The 13,968-nt window shown below is 41.7% G+C and overlaps 1 protein-coding gene across 1 annotated transcript in view; it reads left to right on the plus strand.

Moving 5' to 3' along the window:
* Positions 1–13,968, plus strand: part of RASAL2 (RAS protein activator like 2) — a gene marked incomplete at its 5' end in the record, with an annotated part of 46,454 nt that overhangs the window by 25,045 nt on the left and 7,441 nt on the right. The window contains 8 exons of the mRNA XM_010017478.1: positions 839–937; positions 1,745–2,299; positions 4,513–4,657; positions 7,864–8,008; positions 8,904–9,140; positions 9,845–10,046; positions 12,723–12,922; positions 13,890–13,968. The exon at positions 13,890–13,968 is cut by the window's right edge and continues 801 nt beyond it. Coding sequence (XP_010015780.1) covers positions 839–937; positions 1,745–2,299; positions 4,513–4,657; positions 7,864–8,008; positions 8,904–9,140; positions 9,845–10,046; positions 12,723–12,922; positions 13,890–13,968 — 1,662 coding nt within the window. The remainder of the gene's footprint in view (positions 1–838; positions 938–1,744; positions 2,300–4,512; positions 4,658–7,863; positions 8,009–8,903; positions 9,141–9,844; positions 10,047–12,722; positions 12,923–13,889) is intronic.

A 13,968-nucleotide genomic window follows, 5' to 3' on the forward strand; every position in this document is an offset into this window, starting at 1 on the left:
ACAAAGATCTGTTTACAACCTGGAAAACTGCTCTGGCAGAAAACCAGCATATCAGGCTCTTCTCCCTTGGGATGCATCCAGGAACTGTTCATGTTCACTTCAGTCTCATTCTTCTGGTTGGAAGCACTTTCCAGCTTGCTTCGGTTTGGGGGGCTGAGTGAAAAAACTGGCAACAACTTAGCTCTGAGGCTGTTGCCTCAAACTGCTTTTTAATTGTGTGCACAAATGAAGAGAAAGAGTATACAAAGCTCGTCAGGCCACGTAAAAGTGAAGGAAACCAAGGCAGTTCTTTCCTGCATGAAAGCAGAGTTGCATATGACATTGAGCATCAGGGCTGGATCAGAGCACAGCTCCTTTGGTTGCTGTATATATGGTCTCTTCGAAATATTTTCTATTGCCTGAAGACAACGTTTCCAGTGTGTTTTGCCTTATATTAATACATTGTTTAGTTCTGTTGGTCTTTATGCTAACCAAATCATCTGCCTCTGGGGCTTAACAGGGAAACTGCAAGCATTTAATAGCTATGGATCAATTAACAAGTGTTTAAAAAGAAAAAAATTAATTGGTTGATTAAAGCCTTGTTTAAAAGTCTTTAAGAGAAGCTTCTGGTGCTCCTCATATGTTTCTTTAGTCTTATATTAATTTGAACTGAGGGGTTTTTTTCTCTTTCCATTCTGTGGGTCTTTTAACCTTTCTGCCATCTAAGCTCCCGTATTGTTTTCCTGGCTTTTTAATATTTACTTTGTTGCTCGAGCATTGCTTATATTCCTTGCTTTTTGCAGCCTCTTACATGTCTCTTAGGCTTACCTGAACTCAGCTTGTCATTCATATGTTCCAGGTAACCTACTCCAGTGGCAGTAAATGCTTCAGTTGTTCCTCTGCAGCTGAGAGGGACAAGTGGATGGAAAACCTACGCAGGACAGTGCAGCCAAATAAGGTAATAAAAACTGTGGAAATAAGGTTACTGGGGAATAGAGGTGGTATGATTGGATGTACCAGGGCTTCCCACAGATGCATCCTCAATTAATTTAGTCTAGGGAGACATCCACTCGTCAGAGTGTCAGAAAGCTGCTGTGTACAGTTCTAGTGAGTACAGCAGGTCAGATCTTTAATGAATAAAATACATGTCAGCGTGCTTTCTGATACCTGCCCCTGTGCCTGATTATGATGTTTCAGACTGGATTTCTGATACGGTGCACCTCAGAAGGGTGGAACATGGCTTCATAGGTTTCATGTTTTACTGTGGGGGCACAGTTAGGTGAGGGGGGAGGGTGTAAACGGGACCAAAAGGAATTTGAGCCAGAGTGAGAATGGGGACGAGTTACTGATCAGCTGGAAATACCTGATAAGTCACCTTCATAGTTGACACACCACCTCTGAGGGACAGGCTAACAGTTTCCTTAGAGTTATTTACAAGAGTAAACAATACAGTGTGGCACATCAGTCTAGCAGCTTTTGAGGGGCTCCTGTGCGGAGTGCTTGTTTTCCAAAGCATTTCAGATACAGCTTTTTAAGAAGACAAATGTTGTAGTCCCCACCTTTGGCATACAAAAGACAGCCCTTCACCTCTGTTTTAGAAGATGTCTGATTTTCTAGAGGTTCTGAAGATCAGAGAATCTCATTCTGAATTCTGACCCTGTCCCTACCTTGGACATAAAAGGCAGCCTTTTGCTACTGCTTTAGAAGACAAAATCTTCAATTTTTAGGGATTTTGAATCAAAGCTGAGCTCTTTCTTCTGCACAGGACAACTGCCGTCGAGCTGAAAATGTGCTTCGTCTCTGGATCATTGAGGCAAAGGACCTGGCCCCAAAAAAGAAATACTTCTGCGAGCTGTGCCTTGATGACACTCTCTTTGCCCGCACTACCAGCAAAACAAAAGCAGATAACATTTTCTGGGGAGAGCACTTTGAGTTCTACAGTCTCCCACCTCTTCACAGCATCACAGTTCACATCTACAAGGATGTGGAGAAGAAGAAGAAAAAGGACAAGAATAATTACGTAGGCCTGGTCAACATTCCCATGGCCAGTGTAACCGGTCGCCAATTTGTGGAAAAATGGTACCCAGTCAGCACTCCTACACCCAACAAAGGGAAATCAGGGGGACCTTCAATTCGGATAAAGTCCCGTTATCAGACCATCACCATCTTGCCCATGGAGCAATACAAAGAATTTGCAGAGTTTGTTACCAGCAACTACACTATGCTGTGCTCCGTGCTGGAACCTGTCATCAGTGTAAGGAACAAGGAAGAGATGGCTTGTGCTTTGGTGCACATTCTTCAGAGCACTGGGAGAGCTAAGGTAAGAACAGGCATCTCCTGTCAAAATGATTCCCTCTCGCTGCTGATTGGTGATATCTCCTCAGCTAGAAGTTAGGTTGCCTGTGACCGTAAGCAACAGCAGAAGGCACTCAATGGGGTAAGGCTGAGAAAAGGGTCTCAAAAGTATATTTGAAAAGAATTGGGCAATTGCATCTACCAGGAAGGCATATAGCTAGGCAGAGTACCAACAATGATTAAGAGTTGATAGATTAAAGATGCTGCGTACAAAGTAAAAGCAGGAGGACTAACTTAATTTGTTCTGAAAAGTTAGGGCCTGTACTTGAGTCTTTGGCAACATTTTCTGTATTTCTAATATCATGATACAGGATAAGAGATAAGAGATTCGTAAACCAGGGAATTACTTCTATAAATAAGTCTCTGATACAGTGAGCAGCAGGATGCCATTGTTGATTCAATGCTAAGTCAGCTAATCAATGCTTACATTGATTTGGTCAGCATTTGAACAGCCATTTGGAGAATCTATACTCAGTTAATGGTGATCCCAGCTGCCCCGGGGATGTTATTAAGACTTCTGGGTGCACACTGATGGTTCTCTCCAAGGCAGCAATTGGAGTGAGCCTCCAATTGAGTGGAGTTTCTTAAAATAGATGGTGGGACAATATCTTGTAGGTCTTGGTAAAGTCTGAGAAGCATTAACAAGCACAGACTTACCTGGAGGCTGCCTGCCAAGTGTGTGTGTGAGTAGTACTAAGCTGAAGTACTGCCACACTTCAGGGAGAGGAGAACTCCCCTGTTCTCCTCTGGTGCTCTGTGACACTGTGTGAAAGGAGCACAAGCTTGATTGTCTGTTCAAGAGAAGCTGGTAGCTGGGATAGCTTCTGTAGGATTGTGCTGATATCCTGCTGGAAAATAGGCACTGGATTCCTACCGTGCTAGCTAAAACATTAGATAGATAAATTAAGTGTTAGAACTTTCCCTTCCCAACACCTGAATGTTTACTGGAAACATTGAGCAGATTAGGCTGCCATAACCTAAAGCTGCTAAGAGGGTACACTTCCAGTTCACACTAAGTTGCTGGTGATGCAGCTGGATGTTCCTAATTTGTGCTGGGTTAATATAATTCTCTCTGATTTTGCTGAAAAGAAACAGCAATAACAGATTGAAAACAAAGACTATTTTTAGTGTATTTTTGATCTATACTTAGCATATATTATTTGTTCTGTACATAATGCACTTACAGTGCATTATGGCTTTTGTATTGTAGTTAATGTAGTGAACCTTACTACAGCACTCTGAACTACTGGGGGGATGCTGCTGTTCGCTTAAGTTCCAGCAAGTCACAGTTATCACTCAGTCCTAATTCAGGGTTGTGTTTTGATTTTGGGAGTTCTTGGCATTTTTTGTGTAGGTTTTGGGTTGTTTGTTTTCTTTTTTTGGGGGGTAGGTTCTGTTTGGTTGGGGTTTTAACAGTTTAAAAAAAAAAAAAAAAAAAAGAAATATGCTTCCTGTCATGGAGAACTTTATGGTAGCTGAAATTGAATCTTGCAAAATACCAAGTATTTCTTGTGAAATGCTGAGTGTCCTTGATGCACAAAAATAATCACTTCAGGAAATAAATATTACTGTAGAATTAGACCCTGGATCAAGAGGGTTATTCACTGTTATCAAAACTTGCTGATAGTTACTGCCTGAGCATTTAAATACAGTTGAAGTTAAGCCATATAGATCCCAGCAAGTATGTTAACTTTTTTTTTTCCCAAATCCTGAACTGCTTTTGGTTTGTGACTTATTTTGTATAAGCCATTCTTCCTATTTACGTTTCACCAAGCTGTAAGGACTTGTGTCTAACTTCCATGCTGGATTTTTAAATCCAAGTTAGTATGGAATATTTGGTATTAAAAGATAAATATGGTATCACAGTTTCTTTCAGCCACTGATAAACTGATGAAGGGCTCTGCTCAGGATGAAACACAAGCCTGGCTGTAAAGGTTTTCTTCTAGAGATTTTTGCTTTTCCCTTTATAATTTGTGATCTATATAATTTTGTAAGTATAATAAGCACAAGAGGAGCCTTAGCTATTTCTTTAGCCCATACTACATGTAACATCTGCAGGCTGAGCAATTATTTCTATAATCTTCTGGCTTCTCTGTTTATCCTCCCTTCTTGGCTTCTGCAGTTAGCTTGGCATGACTGAGCCTGTTTAACCTCTTGCCATTTGACCTATTTCTTCAGGACTTCTTGACGGATTTGGTGATGTCTGAGGTAGATCGTTGTGGGGAGCATGATGTCTTGATCTTCAGGGAGAACACACTTGCTACCAAAGCCATTGAGGAATACCTCAAGTTGGTAGGGCAGAAGTATCTTCACGATGCACTAGGTAAGAAAGTGCCAGTGTGCATTGCAAGGGCTAACCCTGAACTGTCTACAACGTGACTGAAGCCTTGTGCATCTAGGTATGTGGGATGAGAAGGAACTGCCTCAGCACTCAGCCAGGTGTTTAGCATCCATATAGCAAAATACATGTTGTCTTACTCTTGATGCCCTTCCTCCACACAAGAGGAAGGTGCTCTTTGGTGCCTGTAGCAGTAGCATTTAAGGCAAGGCAAATTGGATTTGATACAGCTGAGTCCCACTTAAATGTTGTATCACTGTGTTATGGGTAACTTTCTTTTACGTCTCTAGTTGTGATGAAGTGCTATAATACTGCAATTTATTTGTGGGCAATGGTGGTTGTTCCATCTGATATATGAACAGGCTTAAAAAACGGATTTTTGACACATAGTTTAACAGTGGAAATTGAGACAAATACCTAGTGTTGTGGTGTTGGGGTTGAATCTGTATTACGGGCAATACAGGTAGGTGGAGATTTCAGAAAGGATTATGAATGTGAAGCATATATTTCACTAATCCTTTTATGCTAAAGAAGCTCCTCCACTCACTTCAGACTGAAGTGCCATCACGTAGGGGTTTAGATATACTCAGGCATATCTGGTTGACAGTCAAAGTTCTCATCCATAAGTGCATATTGCTGGGGCATCTCCAGTCAGTCTCTTTCACTTGCCATTGAGTTAACAGTAAATGCTAGCTATAGTGTTAACAAATGTTAAGTATGACATGTCCACCCTAGCGCTTGGATTGAATGCAGGTAGTACAAGAAAACTCATTTTCAGATGCTTCAACTGCAACTATTGGTAATGCTGGCACATTCCAGAGCGACCCTTGGACTTGCTCAGCCCTTTCCTTTGCCACAGAGCAGTTAATTCATAAGCATTTGTGTTACCCTTTTAAACTGGTATCTTGCCCCAACATAGATCTTTAGACAAACATAGCCAGAGGGAGCGAGGCTGCAGGGCTACTGAGCAGCTCAGGGCACAAGATCAAGATGCAGACTGTCTATGGAGCCTCCTGCCTGTGTTTATCCCAAGTGCTCTTTATTCACCGCCTCATTAGAACTGGCTGGCCAACCTGTGATGTCCTACTCCATTCCCCTTGCGGGGTCTTAATCTCCATGGTTATGTGCCAGGGTGGATTCTGATAATTGTATTACTGTCCCCCGTGCTAGTCATAAGTCACTGCCTTGGGAATTACTGTCCATGCAACTAATACTGCAAAAAAGAGGACCAAAAACATGCATACTCTCTTCTGAAGAAACTCAGAGTCTCACTGCAGTTAGCTTTTAGCAGCTCCACACAATCTTTGTTACCCATGATTGCACAGTGAGCCACCCATCCGCCTGTTGTTTTTTAGATGAAGAAAGCTTTGGAAATTGATACAAGAGAAACAAGATCAGGCCAAAGCCAAGTCCCACACCACATCCTTTCACAAAAAGAAAAAAAAAAAAAAAAGCAGCTTGTTTTCCCAGCAGTCTTGCTTGTCCTCAGCTATCCCAGATGCTGGCAAGTCATCAAGGAGACAGTTGGCTAAATTAGTGCTCCAGGGGTCCAGATAGTGAGGTCTATGATTATATGCATTTTGGCCATTTCTTAAGTGTAATGAGCCTCTTCTGGTAGTCTTTTTCTCATGGGTGGAACCACTGAGCATAAGTCACAGTCCTAGGCTCTCACACGGTGTGGAGAAATGAGCAGCACGTTACTTTGTGCTATGCTTTGCAGCAGACTGAACAGTCAGCTGTGGGACCAGCATATTACATTTGACTGCAAGCCCCTTAATGTGCAGTAATTACATAAATATATTTTAAAATTAATGACTTCTAATACATCATTTACAACTGAGTGATAAGACTGTAAATCATAGACATGAGAGATGGAAAATCCCCCTAAGGTCATCCAGCTCGTCTGTAGCTCAGGGCAAGGTTGCTTATGACAATATACCCATCTAATTCATTGTCAACTTTTAAATGTCATTTTGCTCAGATGCCATGTTCTTTGAAAGGATTAACATTACGTTTGGTGTTAGCTATTTAATACATCTGTAAGTGCATCTTGTGATGAAGCCTGGATCTTGTAGACCACAAAGATTAAGTTTCAAATATGTTAAGGAAAAAGATTATTCAGTAAACAACAGTTAAAGCATAATTGGCTCAATAGAAGTGAGAGTTTTGCAAACAAATCATCTAGATGCCCTCAGCAGAAATTTTTTTGAACCCCACCAAAAAAAAATAAATAAATGCTTTGCTTGTAAGAACACTTCTTTCTTGATATTTGGGGAGGGGGTTGGGAGATGTTTAAGGGGTTTTGTGAAAACAAAGGAAAAAAAACCCTTTTGCACAAACAAGCTGTGTGGTGTCAGCTCAGAGCCAGCAAGATCATCTGAGGAGATGAACTTAAAAGACATTGAATCATTAAGTGAATGAATAAAGAGTTTTTCCTAGTGAACAGTTTAAATAACACTTGATGTACTACATACGTAGGAGAAAAACTAATAGGTAGTTTACTCCAATATGTCAAAGGAAGCTTCATCTGGTTTTTTGTGTCCAGTTTCTGTTCTGTTGCTGTAAGAAAAGGATGACAGAAATGCAAAGGATTTTGAAAGATGCAGGCTATAAAAATGTTGTAAGGTGTTAATAAGAGGTTGAGAAAATTAGTTGTATCTGTCTAGCACTTGAGTATTACTCTTATTCAAGAGCAAGGTGACACTTCTTAAAAATTAAGTAAAAAAAAAGTAAGTTTAGAAATAATAAAATTAAATATCGTTGTCAAGTGCATTTCTTGGGGAAATTACGAAGAGAAATAGCACAGCTTCATTTCTAAGACTGTGGATAATTTTATAGTTGATAATACAATTTGAATACAAAGTCAAATCCTATTCTTTAGGCTACAAGTGAAGTGTCTGCAGGGTTTGTAAGCAAAGCCATCCTGTTATTGTACCTATATTTGGGGACAGCGAGGGCATGGGAGTCCGAAGCATCAGGGCACCAGCCATCTAATCTGATATGTCAAGTGCTCTGTGCCAAAAGACCTGGGAGGAGTTGTATCCCCAACATCTGGTGTCTGGAGGCTGTGTTGCAGACACAGGGAGCAGAAAAGGCAGTTGCCAAGGAAAGACATAAGCAGGATTTAAAGGTGTGTCAAGAAGGCTTTTCATGTAACTACCCTGGTTTGTCATCCTCTTCCCTTTGTCCAGGGGAGTTTATCAAGGCTTTGTATGAGTCAGATGAAAACTGTGAAGTGGATCCCAGCAAATGTTCGTCCAGTGAATTAACAGATCATCAGAGCAACCTGAAAATGTGTTGTGAGCTGGCCTTCTGCAAGATTATCAATTCTTACTGGTGAGGCATCTTCCCTCCCTTTTTCCCCCGTTAGATCATTTGCTTAGAGGATGCCCATTCCTCCTCTGAAGACAAGAAAACAGCAGTACAGGGAAATAGCATAGACCCATCTATCTTCTGAGACTGACTTAGTTTCCTTTCCTCACTACCTTACTTCATGTGACACCATATTGCAGGTGGATCTTTTGCCCAAATTGCGGTATTCCAGTCCCACACACCATACCTGACAGGAGCTTCTACTGAAATACTCTGCCAAGGGAACACATGCTCAGCTGTGACTCAATATGAAGGGAATAAAGTGAGAAGATAACAGCTCAGCTTGAACTTGGAATAAAAATTTGAAAGTTTTGATGTGTGTAGAAAACTTTTAAGACTCTTTAAATCTGTAGAATTTAACAGGAAGGAAATGTTGGCAGAGAGATTTCTATTAATCTATGTTTCTGAGTAGCAGTGAAAGAAGGGCCTTTCTGCTTAAGGATGAAGCACATGAGAAATATTGGGAGAGCTTTTGACGACCAAAATAAAAAGTTCAGTTATGGAGACAAGTTCAGTTCAGCGTGTTTTTAATGTTCTAACTCCTTGTTTGCTCACGGTAGCAATGGATAAGTTCTTAACCTGCAAATCAGAGTGTCTGAAAATGACTTCACTTAACATGTATGAGCAAGGCATGCTTTAAAGAGTACTTAAGTACTACCAGATTAAATGGGAATCTAAGTATAGATGCCTAATGACATTTCCTAGCCTATAGAGGGAAAAGAGGGAGCGGCGTGGGGGGAGAAAGGGAAGCGCCGATGGTGTTTTCTCACAGATAATTATTGCAGGTAATTGATCACCAGTTCAACTGGTAGCATCTTATTGCCCATGCGATTTTATTTCCTGGTTTATTGGTTTTTAGTGTGTTCCCTCGTGAACTGAAGGAGGTATTTGCATCTTGGAAGCAGCAGTGCCTGAGCAGGGGCAAGCAGGACATTAGTGAACGCCTGATCAGTGCCTCCCTCTTCCTCCGCTTCCTGTGCCCCGCTATCATGTCCCCCAGCCTCTTCAGCCTCATGCAGGAGTATCCTGACGACCGGACGTCTCGCACACTCACACTTATTGCTAAAGTCATTCAGAATCTCGCCAATTTTGCTAAGTAAGTGGTGGCAGTAAAACGGAAATCTGTGTCTCTAGGGGTGCAAGTCACTGCAGATTACTGTTGAGCAAGGAGAGCCCTGCTTGGTAGTCATGTTTGCAGGCAGCTGATTCTCTGGCAAACTGAAGTCAGCTTTAGAAAAGAAGGAAACTTCTCACTTATATGTGAGTGCTTTTCCCCTTGAGACATCTCAGTGTTGAGCTAGATAAATTCTCCTTTTCACATGCAGATTTGAGCTGTGTTGAATTCAGTAGAGGGAGGGAAGTGTAATGCATTAGCATGTCAGTGTGTATTCTATTTCAAAAGAAAAAAAGCCTATTCCCACCAAGGATTGTGATTTTCCTCATTTCTTCCTCCAAAATTCCCATCTGAATGATACAAAGGGCATGGCATGTCTCTTAAAGGGGAGGAGACACAGAGAAGGGAGGAGAGAAAGGATAGGAGGGAGTGGGGAAAGATGTGTTGAGCCCTTGATCATAATGTGAACACTGAATTATTAGTATTTAAATAGGTCCAAGAAAGCAGCAAAACTCTTAAATTGTCCTTTTTTCTTTTTTTTTTTTTTTCCCCCTTTCCTGGAATAGATCTTTGGAAAGGCAAGGTTAAAGTTAAGCGTTTAAGTAACTGTCTGCAAGCACTTCTACTCTGTATTTTGTGTTGAGATTATTGACTGCATTTTGCCCCCACCCCCTATTTTCTTGCAGGTTTGGTAATAAGGAAGAATATATGGCCTTCATGAATGACTTTTTGGAACATGAGTGGGGAGGAATGAAGCGTTTTCTGCTGGAGATCTCTAATCCAGATACCATCTCAAACATGCCTGGCTTTGAGGGCTACATCGACCTAGGCAGAGAGCTCTCAGTTTTGCATTCCCTCCTATGGGAGGTTGTGTCCCAACTTGATAAGGTAAAGTAGGCTTGGAGGCCCGGGAGGGTGAATCCAGCAATTGTATCGTAGCAACAGTAAACACTAGGAAACATCAAGGGAGCAGCTGAAGACTGCTTTCAGGAGAACTTAGTAGCTTTTGAGAGGAATATTTGATAGTGGTATTTCACAATTGTTCTTTCTGTGATTTCAGATCAGGGCACATGAAGTGGTTGGGCTTCAGCAGTAAGTGCAAACACTCTGCAGCAGTCTGGGTGTTCAGTGGTGGAGAGGGCAGCACTTAAAAGTAGACCTGGAATTCACTGAGCAGCCAGTCCTTTCTCATAAGTGAGCTGGAAAAAAGGGAGGGTGTTTGCACAGAAAATGGAAATGTTGCAGTGCCATTTTTGATGCTAATGGAGGTTCTTTGCTGCATACCAGACCTTACTTTGCCCAGCTCTGATGGAGTAATGTATTGGCCAGGCAGAACTGTTCTCATGAAAGACCTGCTCCAAAGCCTACTGTGATGTTCTCATTTCTGTAGTCTTCAGATTAGTTTTCAGTATACAAGAGGATGTCATGTAAAAACCTGGATCCACTCTCAGTGTTATCCTGTAACAAAAGCAAGATGCTTTCTGTCATGTATTGTGCTGGGGTCATATGCATTGTCCAGATTCTGTTTTGTTGATTGCAATAGATAACACCTACAGTAAGCATTGCTTCCATTTAGCTACAGAAGGAGAAATGGCAGTCAATCGCTTTTCCTTAGCTATGTGGCTTTGCAGGATGTAAAATCATTAAAACCTTTGATAGCAAAGGTAGTTGATAAAACCTGGAAAAGCTGAGCTGTGAGTCATTATTTTTTTACAAGTGCTTGGAACTGTTCCGTATTTCACCTTTTAGAGGTTGCATTATTTTGTCCATATTCTATTGACAATATTCTTTCTTTCGAAACTGGAGAGGTGAGGTTAATTGCAATGCATTCTTAATATTTTTATTGCATTAAGGTTTGCCAGCAGTTATTTGTTGGGTATCTATTTTCTCTCAGTACATCATTTAAGACAGAAAACAAAACAACCTGAGCTTGTTGCATCAGAGTAAATTGAAATGTCCTTGACTCAAAAAGGCAGTATGTATATATTAACCTTAGTTAATCTTACTTTGATAACAATTTATGTTCTTGTTTTTGTGTTTCCGTCCTACATGCACACAGTGTACATTCAGAATGTCGTAGGCAGCAAAGTCAGTTGTAAAGACAGTTCAGCAGCCTGAGGAAAACAGGCAAAGTGAGCACCAGATCCACTGTTTTCTACAAAGTGGGGTAAACCCACCAGTGCAGAAAACACTGCCATCTCCCTCTAAGCTAGTCAGACAAACCCAGCTCTAGTCTTTAGAATTGCAAATGGATCTTTAGACTGGGTGTTACTTACTGTGAGCTGCTCTCTGAATGGAACAGTCCTAAATGTCTGCGTTTGCAAAAATAGGGAGGAGCCAGGCATGGATAAACTGTCAAAGCAGATCTGCTTTGCCCTTTCTTGTAGGTTAGACACATGGATCTATCCTGACAGTCCCTTGGGAGCTGGTATAGTGGTTTGCTAAAAAGAGAATTAAGGGGTAAAGTTACATGCAATAGTGCTTTACTGTAGGTAATGACTGGGAAATGATGAGAGAAGTCACCTCAGAGATTTTAATAGACACACAAGAAGTGCCATATGAAAGTGCCTGCAAAGAGACCTTTCTTTGGAGCCAAACTGACTGAATACCAGCTTACAGGAAAAATAAGGATATCTTTGAAAAGAATATTGTCTTTGTAGCAGAGCCTTACATTTTTCTAAACCTCCAGCACTTTCCCCTTTTTCCTGCAGTCCCAAGAGCCTGAAGATGCCCTGTAGATGGTATAACCAGCAGTGACTCAAAGAGGGGAGAAAGATAAAGAGCGTGAACGAGCAGCCTTCCTTGCTGGAAGGTCAGCTCCTCCTATCCTAGGCCTGGCCAACACTGAGCTAACATGTAATTGAACCAGAAGCTACACATATAATCCCAGGCTGATGTGATAATGTTGGGATGAGGATCATTGGTGTTTTCATGCAGTTATTTTTCATTTTTAGGTAGGAAGAATGCCTTAATTGTTGATAACAGGGTGCTACAGAAGGTGGCATCAGTGTAGGATGCCAAAAGCAAAAGGCTTACAAAATGAAAACCTTTCCTTTCTCCGTCTCCCTCAACCCTCGCAATTCTCTCATGATCCACCTGAATGCCGCATCCCTTTGTCTGTTGGCATGCATCTCCTTTACCACATGACATCCTTTGCCTGGAAAGTCCCCCCACTAGCTCAATGTGTAGTCTTTGAATGCACTTTAATGAATAGATACCATAGTTTTCACTTTGACCTCACCCACCTTGGACTTAATTTGCTTTGCATGATAGTTTTGCATTGGAATGGCAATAGTTTTGTTTTATTAAGCATGATTTTTATTTTTGGGGGTCAATCCTAATTTCTTTTCTATTTCCTTTTCTTTCCTCAATGTCTGCTGCACCCCGTTTCGTCTCCTCCATCCATCTCGTCGCCGTGGTTACGCTGCTCCGTAACACTGCATTACGGTCCTGGCACACCCGCACACAACCACCCACCCTCCTTCCTTCCACCTCCACCCCTCCGCCTCTGTGCATCGTTATCAAAAAAACTGGCGGATGTCGCGGTGCTTGTTGTCCAATTAGGGTGAAAATTCCTTCCTACAGGCGACCGTGGCAAAACTGGGACCTCTTCCTCGTATTCTTGCTGATATCACCAAATCAATGACCAACCCTACGCCAATACAGCAGCAGCTGAGGCGTTTCACTGAGCACAGCTCTAGTCCAAACGTCAGTGGCAGTCTCTCCTCAGGGCTTCAGAAGATATTTGAGGACCCCACTGATGGGTATGTAGCATCCAGAGCTCAAGGGAAGATGGGGGACAAGGGGGTGGTTAAGCCTGTTAAGGGTTGACTGCTTCATCACCTGAGCTGTCTGCCCAGACCAGCTGTAGAAGTGGGGAGCTTGGGCCTCTGTCACAGGGAATACGCAGTCCCAGCAAGAGTTACAAAAGGTGGCACTAGATACCTGAAACTTTTCACTTACTCAGGACTCAAACATGTTTCCAGGGATCAATGACTTCATCTGCTAAAAACCAGTTTTGTAATTTACTGCTAGTCTGAGTGTCCAGATGCTAGTCAGCCATAATCTTTCCTTGTGGTGATCAGACCACTTATTTACTGCTAATGAAAAACTAGGCTGTAGGTGGAACTTGTTACCAGTCAAATAGCAAAAGTAGTCCATCCTCTGTTCAGTGCAGCATTCCACATACTGTAATAGCTGTTAATCTGAAGCAAAAAGCTGTGACATGACAGAACTGCTAAAGAGGTTGGATACTCTGGTCTTAGAGTAGTTTCTGTCTGAGATATGAGGGCCAGTTTTGTTACATGGAAGTGTCTGCCTTCCAAGCTTACACCTAGATATACAGGAGCCTTCACACAACTCTTGTTGAATTTTCAGACCCCAAAAATATGTAATGCTGGTAAAGGGTTAAATGGGATCTGAACTGCTCTGAAGTCTTGCTGAAGACAGAAGTGTCTAAGCAGGGAGGATTTGATGGGAATGGTTTGCATTTCACCTGTAAAAAAAGTGAAGATGAAGCACTTCTTGAATCAAATGTAATTCTCAAAGATAAGTGGTAATTAAGGAAGAGTGTGTTCTGACTTGAACACAAAGAGCTCATAAAAGGAAATCTGCTTCCTTAAAGCTTTTAGTTGGGGGGGAGGTTAAATGAGGTGGAAGGACTTCTCTGGGACAAATCTCTAAGGGTCTTAGCTGCTTAAAAAATTAACCAAATTCCTTTCTGCTCCACAGTGACTTGCATAAGCTGAAGTCTCCAACCCAGGAAAATGTAGATGGATATTTTAGGGGCAAGACCTTACTGTTGGTTGAG

This window comes from Nestor notabilis, unplaced genomic scaffold (genome assembly GCF_000696875.1).
Source record: "Nestor notabilis isolate BGI_N333 unplaced genomic scaffold, ASM69687v1 scaffold28906, whole genome shotgun sequence".
In the NCBI taxonomy this organism is placed as follows: domain Eukaryota; kingdom Metazoa; phylum Chordata; class Aves; order Psittaciformes; family Psittacidae; genus Nestor; species Nestor notabilis.